This window comes from Herpailurus yagouaroundi, unplaced genomic scaffold, assembly GCF_014898765.1.
Source record: "Herpailurus yagouaroundi ecotype Mexico unplaced genomic scaffold, PumYag 210, whole genome shotgun sequence".
Classification (NCBI taxonomy): Eukaryota; Metazoa; Chordata; class Mammalia; order Carnivora; family Felidae; genus Herpailurus; species Herpailurus yagouaroundi.
The window spans coordinates 813,966-831,534 of NW_024412441.1; the positions used below are offsets into that span (position 1 = coordinate 813,966).

Here is a 17,569-nt window from a genome sequence, read left to right on the forward strand (position 1 = left end):
GAGCCATCAGCCCAGAGCCCGACGCGGGGCTCGAACTCCCGGACCGCGAGATCGTGACCTGGCTGAAGTCGGACGCTTAACCGACTGCGCCACCCAGGCGCCCCAGGATGTCTTTTTTTTTTTTTTAAGTTCATTTATTTATTTTGAAAGAAAGAGACAGAGTTCATGAAACCAGGAGTGCCAGAGAGAGAGACAGCACCTCCTGGGCGAGAGAGAGAGAGAGAGAGAGAGAGAGAGAGAGAGAGGGAATCCCACGGGGCTCGATCTGAGCCAGAACCAAGAGTTGGGCGCTTAACCAACTGAGCTACCCAGATGCCCCAACAATATAAGGATGTCTTAAATATGACAGAGAAATGTATTCTTTGAAAATTTTATAGTTGTTCAATTCCTGAATTATGCTTATTTAAGTAGCTGCAGAAGACTTACAATGGAGACTAACTGTAGTGTAGGATGCCAGCATTTATCTATCCAAACAATGCAGAGTGCTTATAATTGCCAGGCATTACACCGCATCACTCCATCCCTAACAAAACCTACTAACCAGTAAATATCTAGCCTTATACATAAATACACTAATGAAAATATTTTGTATAGCTTCTACTATTTCTATACATCTTCTTCCACACTGGGATTAATTTAAATTTTGCTGTTGAATATGCCCTTGATTTAAATGTACTTCAATATCTTATAACCACAGTGCCTATTCAACATTCAGAAAAGGTAATGTATACTATCTGCTGGGGTGGCAAAAGGAAGGCCACATTCAAAAAGAATCAGAACATTTTTGAGGTTTTCTGATAGAAAACAATGGCACTTTCCACTGATACCAGAAAGCCTTGTCTGCCAAAGAATTTTTTTTTCCAACACTATGAAAGATTTTAAATATTCTTCATTCTTCAGATACAGGTATACGCTAACAAGTAGAAAAGTGAACATGGAACTTAAGGTAGCTCTTAAAGCACAGGTTTGAGATACAAATAGAATTCACTAACACAAATAGGTCAATACCCAAATAACAGAAATGATTATACCAAGCATACTTACCATTGAAAGGATTGATTCCTGCCCTTATTCTTGATATAATAGCTTCTTTTACTTCTTTTTTCTTTACACATCGAATACCCAAATTTTGAAAACTAGAAGGAAAACAGAACTTTCAAACTGCTTTACAGTTAAATACAAAGACATATAAATGAGGCTTTACCGAAGGATACTGCAAAAATCAAGCATATATCCTATACCTATGTCAAATATACCAAAATAGATGAGGATTAACAGGAAAGTGACACCACAAAGCTAAAACTGACCTCCCGAACAAAAAAGTTGTAAAAAGATGTCCATAAGCTGAAGCCCACAGGTATGTTTTACTAAGCCCATAAAAGTGTCACCTACCTTAAATAAAAAAACAAATGCGCACAGTTAACAATCAAGTTAACTGAATATAAACATATGGATATCTGGCTTCTCTTCAACATTCTAAAGGTCTGGCAACAGTAGACTGGCACAGAAACACCTGGCTAGAGCTGAGCACCTGCAGCCCCACTTAGGCAGGGCTCTCCAATTTACTATAGTGCCTGCTAGTCCTCTTATCCCTGATCCATTCCACAGACATTTGATTTCTGAGCCCTGACTTCACTGCTAGTAGCAATGGAATATGTTTTATGCTATATTATATGAAGCTATAATAATCATTCATAAGAAAACACTGAAACATTTTAAATTAGAAAGTTGTTTAACGTGAATAATATTTAACAAAAGTTTTAAAATGTCATTTATGGAAAACTTCTCAATAGCTACAAATATTACTAATTTGCATATTGTAGCATAGATGGTGGAGGGGGGAACTCCCCTACCACCACCAGTCATACTTGTTCCCACATGGAAAAACCATGACATCATTAAAGCTGGGTGGGTGTGAATAAGGAAGCAAAACTTGGTTATAATAACATTACTATTTGTTCAAACTTCATAACAGCACTTTGCAACAGGAGGCTGCCTGCCTTGTTTGCCCTTCTCCATGCTCATGCTGTCTTATGTTCTTGCTCTTCACCTTCACCATACTTGTGATTTTGTTAGCACCTAAGATACCTTTGACATTTCTTTCCTCTGCTTCCAATAATTAAAAAATAAATCTGGAATACGTAATGCCTTCTCAAAACCCTGAAACCATAATCCTCTTCCTCAAAAGTATTCTACTTCTTTGAAAGATTCATAGCTTGGTTCTCATTTTTCTTTGACAAAAAATTTAATGAATGAAATTTTGGATTCTTACTCTGTACCAAAACTGTCTGGAAAGTTATGGGGACATACAATCCCTCCCCTCATGCAGCTCACAGTCTAGCGCAGGGGCTGACAAACTATTGCCCCCAGACCATATCTGGTCCGCCACCTGTTTTTGCAAACACAGATTTTTTGGAACACAGACAAGCCAATTTGTTTACATATTGTCTAGGCATGCTTTCATGCTACAAGAGAATTGAGCAGTTTCAACACAGACCATATGGCCTGCAAAGTCTAAACTATTTACTATCTGGCTCTTTACAGAGAAAGTTTGCTGACCTCCAGTCTAGTGAAACAGATATAGCAGTATTAAATAATCACATGCAAAGACAAATGCCGGGGTGCCTGGGTGGCTCAGTTGGTTACGCGTTCGACTTTGGCTCAGGTCATGATCTCATGGTTCATGAGTTTGAGCCCCGTGTCGGGCTCTGTGCTGACAGCTCCAAGCCTGGAGCCTGCTTCAGATTCTGTGTCTCCCTCTCTCTCTGTCCCTCCCCTCCTCACACTCTGTCTGTCTCTCTCAAAAATAAATAAAAATATTAATAATAATAACAATAATAATAAAATAAAAAAACAAAAGACAAATGCTAAACTGAAATCCTAACAAATTTGATAAGGGGGACATACACTTTGTCATAGGAGCCTTTGATGGGAGAGACTTGATCAATTCTAGATGGACAAACAGGTTATTGTATGAACTGATACTTAATATAAACAGAAATGTAGGGAAGAGAAGAGTAAAGTGACTTTAGGCAGGAGGAACAGAACAAGCAAAGGTCCCTACAGAAGAGCACTGTAAACACAGCAAACTAAAGGAAGGCCTCTATGACTGGAGTATAAAGTTCTAGGAAAGCACAGTATAATGGCAGGCTACAAATACAAGGAGACCATGCGGACCTCACAGGCCAATAAGGAATGCTGTCCTTATTCCAAGAGCCACATAAAGCCATTAAAATATTTTAAATGGGGATTTGACATTCAGATTTGTATTTGAAAAGCTCACTCTGAATAAATTAACTTAACTTTTACAAAAGATCACTTTGGCTAAAGTGGAGAACAGACTTGGGGAGCAGGGGGGAGAGGGGGAGTACAAAAAGATGCAAGCAGATGAGTCAGGAGGCTATTCTGGAAGCTTACATTTAGACTACAGGTAGTGTGGTGGTGATGGAGGTCACTGAGGAAAGTGCATAGATTCAAGAACTATTTAAGAAATACTAGTTAATGAATTCAAAGTATGCATCTGTGGGAGGGGTGTCATGGATGATACCCAAGTTTGGGGCTTTTATAGCAACCACTGAGATAAGGCACATTGGAAGAAGCACTGAGAAAAAAGTATGATCATGGTACAAGCACGGTTTTGGGAATACTCTATTTGAGGTGTTTTGATATTTACAAGAATATGTCAAAAAGACAATGGGACTAAATACCATTCTCCACTGAAGGGAACCAGGGCTCCTTAGAAAAAAACTGTTTTCAGAGCTGGGGCAAGAAAAGTACAAGTAAGTCTTGAACACTTTGCTGTGTCAGAAAGTAAAAAAGTGCTCAAAGAAAGATGGGAACATATCAAAAGGACATAGGAAACAGGCTGAAGGGGCTTGCATTGGTCAAATATGGGTCAACCCGAACATCAAAATAATAATGCCAATAATGGACTACAGTACAGTGTATATAAGAATCCATGGGTCTACAGTGCTATTTTTTTTTTTAATAGGAAAGGGGAAAAAGGGAAAGTTTTTCTTTACAATAGAATGCTGATTAACATCACCAATGGAAAACACTAATATCCCATGTCTCCTGAAGGGATATTTTGAGAACAACACAGCAGCACCTCTGTAGATTTCTCATCCAAATTGTTTCGGGTTAACATGAATGTATTATTCGTGTTACTAACATGAATATAAACCAGCAACCATTCAGACTAATCCACACTGAACACAATCTTCAAAACAGCCCAGACTCTTCAAAAATGTTAATGTCATGAAAGACCAAAAAAGACTGGGAAACTGTTCTGAATTAAGGGAGATTTTAATAATCATGACAACTTAAATAATCATGACAAGTAAATACAATATGTGATCCTTAAACCTGGATTGGGGGGATAAACAGGACAGCCATAAAGGGCACTGTTGAACATAACCAAGATAGTTCAAAAATTTAACTGCCTGTAACTAAGATCGAGAAAAGCAGGAAGTAAAACAGGAGAGGTTATTTTCACAGAAATCAAGAAATAAGAATGTTCTAAGAAAGGAAGGGTCTACAGTGTAAAATGGCATTGGGAGGTCAAATAATATAAATAGGAAATATTTCTTGCCACATGTGTATTACTAATTATTTTTGGTTTATGTTGTTATTGTGAGAGAACATTTTTAAGTATATTTTCTAGGAGCGCCAGGATGGCTCAGTCGGTTGAGCATCCGACTTCAGCTCAGGTCATGATCTCACAGTCTGTGAGTTCGAGCCCAGCATTGGGCTCTGTGCTGACAGCTTGCAGCCTGGAGCCTGCTTCAGATTCTGTGTCTCCCTCTCTTTCTGCCCCTCCCTTGCTCATGCTCTGTCTCTCTTTGTCTCAAAAATAAATAACAACATTAAAAATAATAATAAATTTAAAGTATATTTTCTAAATAGTCACTACTAATACAGAAGGAGGCTACTAACATTTTCCCTGTTGTAATTAGGTTCATTTTTCCCCCAAAGGCAATATATGTTTATCACAAAAACGAACTATAGAATAAACACAAGTTAAAAGAAAAATATAAAACCCCACAATCTTACCCACCAAGAGACAACTACTATTAATACCAAGTATATGTACACATACATTTTTTAAAAAAATATATTTTTAATCACATATTGTTTTAAAACCAATTTATCTTACATAGTGTGAATATCTTTCTATACAAAGAGATATTTGCAATGTTATATTTAATGCCTGGATGTACCAGTTTATTTAACTAGTCCCTCCCTGTTTATTACTTCAATTGCTTCAAACTTTTTACTTTTACTAACAAAGCTGCAATGAATATCACTATAGTTAAATTAAGCTTAATTGTTTCCTGAGGATAAACTCCTAGAAACAGAATTGCCGGTTCAAGAGACATTCATATTTTTCAGGTTTTTACTATGTTAAAGTGCATACCAGAAGGATTTTATTAATTTGTACTCTCACCAACATGATAACGGACCCATCTTGTGGCAGCCTCACCAACACCAAAGTGTTAAATGATTTTTTTTTATCTTAGAATTACTATTGTATGTTACTTTTATAACCTGTCCTTTTCTAAATAATAATTCCAGTTTTCCAGTTGATTTTCTCATATTTGGTGATTTTTAACTATTAATGAAAGGACAAAGTAAAATATATGAAAGAAAACCTTTCATAAATTGTTCAAATTAAGAAAGAAAATCACAGCATGAAATAATTTTATGTATACCTTCAGTAAAAATAAGTATTCCTGCTACTATCATGGGCTGTCCACTAGTAAAGAATAAAAGGGTGGTTCTAAGCAAATGGTAAGAAAATTTAAAGGTACACTATAGTAAATAAAAGTAGAATGAGAAGTTACTCTATTCTGCTAAAAAATAACAGATGTACATGCATAGTAAACAGAGCATCCTATGCTTATCCTATTCCTAAAGAGATCTGTGACTGTGTACTTACAACAAGGGTCTGCGTTCTTGTCCAAACTCTGCTTCATAGTAGCCATCTCGGCAGTCTTTTCCTACTAAATCATGAGGATGAGGTTTATATGGGTCGTTCTTTGTTACTAATGTAATTCTCACTTTTCCCTTTCCATAATAGTTCATAATCTGAAAAAGGGGGAAATTAAAGATATAATCCATAAATTTATCTCATTAAGAATTGATCTACTAAATGAGAGTTGAATATATATAATGCAGTTAGCACCAGATAAATAAAGTCCAGTTGACTGGCAAATGCAGTTTGGATGAAACTTTCCAGAGAATACCAGAAGGGAAGAATTTACCTCTCAGTTCTCTGGAGTACTATTTTCTGCATTAATTTCAATTGGTCACATAATCTGATTCTGACCATATTCCTTTTAAAACAAGTTATACCATAATATTATCATGGAGCATGAGAAAACACCTGAATGTTGGGCCACGGAATGCCAGGCTTTTCTGTTCACTGTCATACCATAAATACCCCTTCAAAGTATATATTTAAGCCACAATAGAAATGACAGCACATTGTGAAGAAACTGGGTCTTTAATGTAATTGCTATAGCTAAAATATGAAGCAATTAAGAGTTAGGTACACACAGGAAAATGGTCTATTACCTGGATAGATGGGTATGTTCGGTTGTTGTCTGTGCTGTGCTCCCCTGGAATGCTGCCTGCTGACCGCCCTTCACATTTGTATCTAAAACGCATTCCCCTCTGCCTGGGCTGTTCAATTATCTCTATACATGGGTTATACCCACCTGGAAATTTGAAAAAGAGGGAGAGTGAAATTAGAATAGCAGTAATAATGGATTTAACCATTTTGTTTCTTTCAAAACAGCAGACTAAAAATTTTTCCCTCCCAATATTAAATAATAAAGTTGAAATGCAATTACCCAAGGTTGAATGGTAAAGGCACCTTCTTCTCCCACTCATAATTAACATAATGTTAACACAAATCACTCAAATCATATTTATTAGGTAGCACTCTATCATTTAATATCTACAGCTAAATATGAAGCAATTCATAGAGTGTGAAGTTCTGAGACACCCACTTCAGAGATATCCACTTCTCATATGAGAACAAGTAGAAGGGTTTCCTTCAAGATTCCCACAGAAGGGTCAAGAAGATAGTCTTCAGAAGTGCAATATCATACTCCAAAAGTGAGTTTAACTGCTTGATTTTGCATTAGACTCTTAACAGTACTAAAAGACGGTTAACTGAAAATGAAAATACAGGGGCGCCTGGGTGGCTCTGTCGGTTAAGCGTCCAACTTCAGCTCCGATCATGATCTCACGGTTTTGAGTTCCAGCCCCATGTTGGACTCTGTGCTGACAGCTGAGAGCCTAGAGCCTGCTCTGAATGCTGTGTCTCCTTCTCTCTCTCTCCCCTCACCCCCACACGCTCACTCACTCTTGCTCTCTCTCAAAAATTAACATTAAAAAGAAAGAAAAATAAGAAACTGAAAATACATTTAAATCCTTGCAGAAGGATATGTTTTTTAAATATCTCCATTGGAATCTTAAAGGATTGATACATAGTATATCCAAACAAGTTCCAGAAGTGATTTTAAGCTCACCACAATTTTCAATCAGTTCCATCTAAACCTTTACTAAAGTATGAGACACAACAGAGGAAAAGAAAATAATTACTCACTTTCTATAACAAATGTCATTTAAAACATGCAACTTTATGCTGACTGAAAGAAACCAGACCAAAAGCACACATACTGTAGGATTCCATTTATATAAAACTCTAGAATATATAAACTAACTATAATCAAAGAAAGCAGAACACTGATCGCCTAAGAACAGGGGTGTGGAGTGGATGAGGAAACTTGGGGGATGATGGATATGTTAATTATCTTGACTGTGATCATGATTCTTAGAGTCGTATTTCTATGTCAAAAGTTATCAAACTGCATACTTCAAACATGTGTAATTTATCATACATTAATTATATGTCAATAGAGCTGCCCTAGAACACGTGCATGTTTGTTTACCCCCTCTTATGATCCATATTGTGGAAATGAAAGCTCAGTGGAGACACTCAAGTGTGCTTACAAGTAGGGTACTTAGCAATGTGTCTTTACTTCAGGGAGGTAAAGACGTCTTCCATTAAAAAAAAATTCCCTCAATCATCTTACTGACTTTTAAATTCCCACAATTAGATAATCAATTTCTTTGACTAAAGACTTCTCTTCTGTTAGAATGCAAGAAAACTCTTCAAAAGGGTAACACAATGGGTCTTCCCAGTACAGTATGAGGAAGAGGCCTTGTGAGTCCTACTTAGTCCTATCTTAATAGCAAACACACTGGAAATGTTGTATCTTATAAGTCTCCTACTCTATAAAATGTGAATAATAATAACAGCACCTACTTCATTGGGTTGTTGTAAGGATTAGAGGTAATGTGTGTTCGGTTCTTACCAAGTAACACACCTATAAGAAATACTCAATACATGTTGTCTACTATTATTAATTTCAAATGCTTTCTTGAAAACAATGATTTTATAGTGATACCATGATGTTATAACAACTGGTACTTTCAAGATTTTAGAAAACAATGAGGCAGGGGCGCCTGGGTGGCTCAGTCGGTTAAGCAGCCGACTTCCGCTCAGGTCATGATCTCACGGTCCGTGAGTTCGAGCCCCGCGTCGGGCTCTGTGCTGACAGCTCAGAGTCTGGAGCCTGTTTCAGATTCTGTGTCTCCCTCTCTCTGACCCTCCCCCGTTCATGTTCTGTCTCTGTCTCAAAAATAAATAAACATTAAAAAAAAAAAATTAAAAAAAAAAACAATGAGGCAAACAACACAAATTATTAGACTATAGGAGAGTCCAACAAAACAAAATTTTGTTTATGCTAACAAATTGTGCATAAAATGACAGTAAGAGCAAAAGAGTCAGACATGCCTGTGTTAAAGGAAAAAGAATTAATGAAGCAAAAGGGTGGAGAGAGCAGAGGGGGAAGGGAGAAAGGTAGGCATTCAGCAGGGAGTCCAAAGTTGTGGCAGCACAGAAAAGAAAGTTTAAGAATCACCAATATAACCATAATGAACGTGTAATACACTTTCACCTTTAGAACCAAATGCCAGAGTACACTGGGGATTTGGATTTCCTTCTGAGTGACAAAGAATCAATGAATGGTTTTGTGCAGGGGAACCATATGATCAGACTGACATTTTAGAGTAAGAATTCTGATAGCAGTGGACAGATTGGAAAGAAAGGAGAAAGCATGATGATCAGTTCAGAGGCTGTTATGCTACTGTGCCCAATGATGAGGGCACGTCTGACATATGGTAGTGATAACAAGGATGAATGATTATTGAAAACATAAAATTAACACTCCTTGGTGACTGAACATAAGGGTTAGGAGCAAGTAAAGAATCACTGAGGCTCCACAGTTTCTACTTTGGGTTACTGAATGAAGTGCTAATGTTACCTTTAATTAATTGGTTGGTTCAGACTCCTGTTTGAATTTACTACCTATTTGTTTAGGCAAAAGACAAAGAGCCAGGGAAAACGGACTTTAACCTAATCTTGTTCCTAACACTTATTTCAATTTTACTGAAAAATGTAAGGCATGCAGATGAGTGTTTCAACTTCACATATTTCAAATAACTCAAATTCACATTTCAGTTTCAAATATTTCATATCCTTCTATATTACTGAAGGAGTATTTGAAAATAAAGTACATTTTCCTCTCAATACTCAACAATATTTTAAAGTGATATATAAAATAATTTATGTGGTTGAACTAAAGGTCAAATAAATCCCTGCCCACTATTTATTTAAAGGTGGTTGGTGGGAAGTTGATATAGAATTACATCATTAATGGTAAGTGGCTAACTTTTGGGAGATGAGTGTGAGTAAAAGTGCTAGTTAGGCTTATAGTGATTTTTCAAATATTTCATTGGTTACACAACACTACCTTAAAGTAGAAAGTGTTTTTGAAAAAAGGCTATAGACAAGAAAAGAGCAGTTGCTGAAAGATTAAAATAATTTTTAAAAATGTGAAATTATAAAAATGAAAAATATTAGTTATCATATAACATCAAGTACTTAAAACCCTTTGAAATCTATTCTTCCTATTGAAGAAGCTCTTTATTGGTGTAAAAAAAAAAAAAAAAAACAGTCTCATGAGCAACCAACAGTTTATTATAATATTCTACATTCCCCCAGCTAGAAATAATCTCCCCCTCCTCTAATTTGCCATAGTATTTTGTTTATGACAATTATTCCAAATTACTATAATTAAGGGGAGACTCACTGTTTTATTTCTTCTTGAAAAAAAGCAACTTGTTTTATTTCATCAAGTTACTGGTCTTATTTCTTTTCAAGCTACTTGAAGGCAAGAATTGTGACGTATTCATCAGTGCCTTATACACTGATATTTGGTAAACATCTGGAGAATGAATAACTGAAAATCTAAAAATCTTTTTGTCTGTGTAAGTTACACAAACATTGAAGGATCATACTGATGATCCTTCAGTAGGTTTCCCTACTAAGGAAAAAAACCAGTGCTTTGTGGGTACCAGATTTGCTACACTTTTCTAATCTTCATACTTATTTACAGTCTAATTTATCTGTATTTATGATTTAAAACTACTTCCCAACTATAAATCACTTATATCACACATCAGTACAGTGTACCAGTTATTTCCTTCCTCAGTGCTCTGTCTTAAAATGCCACTCTCCTGAAAAAAGTGCTGAAATGTAGTCATCTACGGAGTGGAAGAAGGTAAAATACCAATGAGGGAATTGTAGGGAAAATAAGTACTCTCAACTAAGATGATCTCAAATCACTACAGTTTTGAAAAGTTGAAATTTCTTTTAAGTAGTTCTTGATTACTGCACTTTTCTTTAACCAATACTATACAAAAGCTAGGGGTGACCCCTGCATTTTTAACAATATTGTAAAACATCTGAAATATAGCCAAAATATTTGCAAGATATATTCATGTTTTTATTTGCACTTAGGCAAAAAAAAAGGGTGCTAGTTGAGTTTTTAAGATAAAAAAAAAAAATTACATTGTGGGGTGCCTAAGTAGGTCAGTCAGTTAAGTGGCCAGTCCTGATTTCACCTCAGGTCATGATCTCATGGTTCGTGGGTTCAAGTCCCTCATGGGGTCCTGCACCCGCAGCAAGGAGCCTGCTTGAAATTCTGTCTTCTTCTCTCTCTCTGCCCCTCCCCCACTTGCACACACGCTCTCTCAAAAATAAATTAACTTAAAAAAATTTTTTTTAATTACATTGAAATAAAAGTTAAAAATGGAGCTTCAATTGTCAGAAATAGACACCTTAACTAAAACCTTATAGCCAGCACTGGGAACCAGTGTTAATTGTTCAGTAAAAAGTTAACTACAGTAATTATAACACTGTTTTAAAGTACTCTTACATATATTCTTATTTGATCCTCTCAACTTTAATCTTCATAAAAACAGAACAGGAATTATTATCCCATTTTATAGATGCTAAAGCTCAACATTATGAAGTTATAAGAAAAAGAAATTATAAATGACATTAGCAAATATGATAGCTGGGACCCCGATGGATCAAATTAAAAAACAAACAAACAAAAAAACCCAAGCATAAAAACCACTGGGGGTAAAGTCACAATAACTGATTACAGCAAATAACCTAAAATAAATGCAACTTAATTTAAGAAGATAATGCATCTTGGTATAGGGAAGTCAGTATTTAGATCCAATGAAATTCCTGGAACAGAGTTCACAGTGGGGGTATGTATCAGAATTACCTAGGAAGCTTTTTCAAAAAACATACACGCCCTGATCCCACCTGTGATCTGAATAGAAACAGAAATCTTTAAAGCCCCAACATATTTCTGAAAAAGCCTTCCAAACCATTCTAACACACTACTGATTAAGAACCACTGCCCTAAAACATAAAGAAGCAGAAACAATGCACATATCTAGAGAGCAGTCCAAAAATTCATATACAAGTATGAGCTGGGTGATAGACAAACTAGGCAGAGGAATTCTGACAACTTCTAAGTCTTCTTTCTCTCCCAGTCTAAGAAGCTTAGCCAAATATAAGCAAGGGAAAAAAGGCATTATGATGGGATGGTCTCCAATCACAGCGATCTATTTAATGGTAAATTGTTTGCAAAACTAATATTTTAACTATCATTAGTAAGACTCGTTACAATACAGCAAGCAAATGATAACACACTAAAATGTCAACACCACAGCTGAGAATAACTGACTACAGACCTCATCTCTCTTACAGAAGTACTGGATAACAGACTGCCTGAGAGTCAAAGGAGGAAATGGAGATAACAATACACACTTTCCTAAATATCACCTTCACTCACTTTGGAGATAAAGAAAAGATTTGTCATTCCTCAAACCTAGGAACCCAACTGAACTGTGGTGATAATCTTCTCTACCTTAAGACACACGTGAGCTTTTCCGTTTCTTCCTAATTATGATCAAAATTTAGAGTTGCCATTTCTCACATAGAATGGCATTCAGTTAACAAAGGGGCAAAGAAAACTTAAGCCTATTCCCACAGGATAGAAAGAGAGTAACACAGAAGGTGCAAAAGAAATCAAATGAAGGATAAGTTATATCAATCATTAGCAAAAGGACAGTTTATCTACTAAGAAATTTTTTATTTACTTTCTTTTCAGAATGTTCAGTATCATTTAAGTGGACAACAGAGAAAAGATACACTGCCTCCAAACATCACTGTTAAATTCTTCTCCCCTAGTTTAAAAATACAGAAAACCATTTCAAATTGTTTAAAAGTAAATGGGTAGTCTTATATATTCTTGAAAGACTATTTTCTATCTAGCATCTGTTCTAGCCTATTATTGTAAGTTTTTAAGGTTTCACAGAATTCTAGAATGTCAGGATACTCAAACTATCTCTAGAAAGTCCCATTTCCTAGAGGTCTGGGTCCCCAAACAGCTCCACTACATAAGAAAACTAACATTGATGGGTATTTATGGGTTCCTAAAAACAAGCCTTTATAATAGTTATTCTCTCATTTTTATCTCACAGAGTAGCAGAACTGGAATAAAACCAGCTTCATTATGGGCTAAAGTCCAGATTTATTCCAATATCTGAGGCTGACTCGGAAATGGGCCTTAAGAATCCAAGTAAGGAAAGTTTTGGATGTGTATTTGACTGATGTATGCAGCATAAGGTAAATAAAAGATGTAAGAGTTGGTAAGTGCTAGAGATTTCACTGTGTTGGGGGGGCGGGGAGGATCTCGAAAAAAATTTTAACTTCTGGGATGAAAAAGTAGAGAAATATTTTAAAATCTGTCCCAGATTACTCAGGTGTTTAACTAAATTGAAAATGAATGGCAATACCAAATCACCTGTCTTGATTAAGACTGCCAGATTTAGGGGCACCTAGGTGACTCAGTCAGTTAAGCGACTGACTCTTCGTTTCCGCTCAGGTCATGATCTCACGGTATGTGGGATCAAACCCCACGGATGGGCTCTGTGCTGACAGCACTGAGCCTCCTTGGGATTTCTGTATCTTCACTCTCTGCCCCTTACACCGCTTGTGCGCGCGTGCTCTTTTTCAAAATAAATAAATAAATAAATTTTTTTAAAAAGCCTGCCAAATTTAAAACTAAACATTACAGGATGCCAATTTTAAAAAGTATTAAACAAATATTGACTGGTTTTTAGTATAAGTATGTCCCATGCAAGTATTTGGGTCAAGTGCCTACAAACACAATCCTTTGCAGAGAACGCGGATGAGAGAAGGACAGGACAAAAGGAAATGCTGAGCCTCCTAAGTTGTATTTGGGAAAGATACTACACACACCCCAGATGGTACCAATTATGATTCATCATGATTCCTCCCTAGCCATTTCACTCACTCAGTGCCTTCACTCTATCATACCACTTCATTCTGTCAGCACCTTCATTCTTTCATACCACTATTGTCTCTACGTTTTCATGGGTGGCAAGTCTGAAACAGCCTTCGTGTTTACAGTGTGCAGTCTTCTACTTAAAAAAGTCATTTGCTTTAGTTGCCAATTCCAGCTTCCAGCTTTATCGTTAAAGATTAAGTTGCATCATACCTACACTGATTTTTTTTCCCCTTACTCAAGAGAAATACTTATAGTTCTCTTGAAACTCACACCACAGAGTTGGAAGTATTGTGGCTTACAAAAACAACTTCTTCATGTACTTCCTATTGTATGACACAACAGAACTATACTTAAGAAAACTGTGAATAAAAATCAATTATCTAAATATTAAAACATATTTTACCAAAGACAGTACTGCTTATTAGGAAACAGACCTATGTGTGCATAAGAGCATTCCGTACTTTCTACTGGAACAATGAGAAGCCTTAAGTTCAGACATAAAATAGCTAATTTTGCTTATGTTAAGCAAAACAGAATCATAAATATATAAGAGTAATGACTGCCTACGCATACCCTAAGTGGACAAGGAACATTCTTCTTAGCAATACCCGTTCTAATTAATTGTGCCAAAAGACAGAAAAATCAACGTGTTAAAAACAAACAAACAAACAAACAAACAAGCAATAAAGACAACTTAATAGAACCTGATCTGTGAAATCCTAAATAATTAATTTGGTAATTTACCTGAACAAAATTTAGAATCATAAACATATCAAAGTCCCAGTTACTCATGGTACTTATATAATTTTGCCTACGAGATTATGGTCTCCTACTTTTACGTTATACAGATAACATAAGCAACTACACGTACCTATTTACATATGACATCCGGTGAGAAATAAAGACATGGTCTAAAGTGCTTGGTAATCAATAAAAATACTTTTTGAGGTTCCAACACTACCTTACTACAAATAATCTAAACTAAACAAAGATAAACTAAGCAAAAATTTTTCTCCTATTACTCTTTCGGTTCAATTACTGTTTCAAAACAGGAAAAGAATTTGTAATTATTGCATCTTTTTCTCTAAGGCCTTTACAAGTGATTAAGGAAAATATACCCAGACTCCTTTTTAAAAATTTCCTTGGCAGTTTTCAAACAACTGAATTCCAATTTAAATAACTTGTTATATTTTAATTTATTTACTTAATTTATTTATTTTTGAGAGAAAGAGTACTAGTGAGGGGAGGAGCAGAGGGAGAGAGGGAGACACAGAATTCGAAGCAGGTTTCAGGCTCTGAAATGTCAGCACAGAGCCCAACGAGGGGCTAGAACCCACCAACCGTGAGATCATGACCTGAGCGGAAGTTGGACGCTTAACCAACTGAGTCATCCAGGCACCCCAAATAACTTGTTATATTTTAAATAGTCCCATTTTAATGCAACTCCAGAAAAGGCAAAAAACAAAAAAACAGAAAACAAACAAAAACAAAAAAAGAGATAACTGCTCTACAGCTTTCCATTCCTTTAAATTTCTTCCCCTTCAATTTAGGGAATCAGCTCTCACAACAGCACAAAATACAGTGCCATTAAACAAATTTAAATTGTATCGTCTTCCTGAATGCTGTGGGGCTTACGCTACCCTCTGTGTAAATGGTTCTTTTCTCCCTTGTAAAGTAATTAGAAGTATTGTATTCAAGCCACATATTAACGAATTTTGTGTAAGTTGACAGCAGTCTGACCTTTTTTATTTATAATGCTCACCTTTACTATTTTCACACAAAATCTTTCTGGTAACCAATAATAAATTAGCCAAATATTTCAGATCATCTTTGCATTTTTATTCTAAATGTGCTTTGAAGTTATAAATTTACAAAATTATCTTAAAGTTTGGGGTCACTGAAGTGAGTAAAGAGAAAGTTGAAATATTTTAAACTACACTTGTATTCTCACATGAAAACCACAGACAAAGTGAAATCAAATGTCATGTGAACCACCCCAATTTCCTTTTCGGCCTACAGCAGTAGCTATGGCATTGTTCTGCTCAACCCTTAAAAAAAAATCCTTTAATGCTTTCTACTTCCTCTTCTCTGCTAGATATCAGCCTTCTGAGGGTCACTGAATCAGGGACTTGGGAGGACGCGGGTCAAGCAAAAACAAGGTCCCCTCTTCTGCCACTTAGTACAGCGCTAACTTAATACTATCGATAAGGCCTCCCAGCCTTGCTCAAGCTGCTCCCTCTGCCGGGAAACGTCCTCATGAAACTTGCCAGCATCCTGTAAAGGTCCAACTGGAACCATCTACTCGATTTACTTCCCTTTAGGTTACAAACAGATCTAAACCACGGCTACATACTTGAGACTCCCTCCCCTGTCCTCTAACCTGTTTTTTGATAAAGCCGTTTCCCTCCAAAGCAAGAAATCGACGCATCTATTAACTGAAAATCAGTTTCTTTCTTTTTTTTTATTTTTTTTTCAACGTTTATTTATTTTTGGGACAGAGAGAGACAGAGCATGAACAGGGGAGGGGCAGAGAGAGAGGGAGACACAGAATCGGAAACAGGCTCCAGGCTCTGAGCCATCAGCCCAGAGCCTGACGCGGGGCTCGAACTCACGGACCGCGAGATCGTGACCTGGCTGAAGCCGGACGCTTAACCGACTGCGCCACCCAGGCGCCCCTGAAAATCAGTTTCTACATTAGTGATGCACAGTTTTCATTCCTGCTCCTATTTTAAAAGCACCGGTGTTTTAATACTCCTTTCCAATAAAGAAAAAAAATGACTTTTCCGTAAAACAGAAAGAACGCGCTTTAGAGTAGAAACTATCCACTTTGTTCAAGCAACGTTTCCACTTAAAAGCTGTTGGGATACCACTGGTGACTGTTAAAGCCGCACCACATTTTGTACAACTGTCAACAAACACATCAGTGATCACCTCTCGGCACTTGATGAAATTAAACTTTAAAAAAAAAGTAGCGCACTCCTGAGGTCTGAAGCTTCTTCATTCCTGTTCTAAAACATAACACCACCATTTCAACATAAAACAACTTCTAAATACGAGAACTATCCGTCCTCCTTTATTTAGGTAATTGTTACTTCCCTAATCCTAAAAATCAAATCGTTGGCATCAAATTACAGAGCGTGACTTTGATTTCGCACGCAAACCTTGAGCCGGGGAACTTGTTAAAGGCTGACAATTTGCCAGGTGAGACGATTTTAAAGACATAACGCGCACAACCAAAACTGGGACCCCCGAAACTCCGACGTCCGGAGGAGCTCCTTCCCCCGGTCCGGACCCGCGCCTGGAACACTCACCAGAGGCCATGGCTCCGCTCACCGCGCCGCCCGCTCCAAGCGTCCAGACCCGAGACCTCCGCAATCAGCCCGCGTCGGTCCGGCGGCCGACGGACTCTGCCGACGGATCCCCTGTTCCCCTGATCACCCCCCGGGGCCTCCTCCTCCTTCCCGCCCTCCTCGGAGTTTGCGGCTCACACCTTCCCACCCCCTTAATTCTCGCGTTTGGATCACGCAGAGTCGCCCTTCCTAGGTGCGGGAGCCAGGGGTAGGGGGCGGAGCGCCGCCAGAGCCACAGGCCGGCCAGGCCGAAGGGCGGACAGCTAGGAGAGGGGATTTCCCGCGGCTGACGTAGACCCCCCGCACCGCCGCCTGCCCCGGGGGCGGAGAGGCGGGGCGTCCCGGAGGCCCGCGCCCCGCCCCCTGCAGCCCAGGGCTTTGAGATTGGGTCTGGACAGTGGGAGGCGG

The 17,569-nt window shown here is 37.5% G+C and overlaps 1 protein-coding gene across 1 annotated transcript in view; it reads right to left on the reverse strand.

The window, feature by feature from the left end:
• Window positions 1-17,407, reverse strand: part of REL (REL proto-oncogene, NF-kB subunit) — a 35,244-nt gene extending 17,837 nt beyond the window's left edge. The window contains exons 1-4 of the mRNA XM_040453645.1: window positions 17,123-17,407; window positions 6,577-6,719; window positions 5,939-6,087; window positions 1,045-1,136 (exon numbers count right to left, since the gene is read on the reverse strand). Of these exons, the coding sequence (XP_040309579.1) occupies window positions 1,045-1,136; window positions 5,939-6,087; window positions 6,577-6,719; window positions 17,123-17,132 (394 nt within the window). The 5' untranslated portion in view covers window positions 17,133-17,407. The remainder of the gene's footprint in view (window positions 1-1,044; window positions 1,137-5,938; window positions 6,088-6,576; window positions 6,720-17,122) is intronic.
• Window positions 17,408-17,569: the final 162 nt, after the last annotated feature.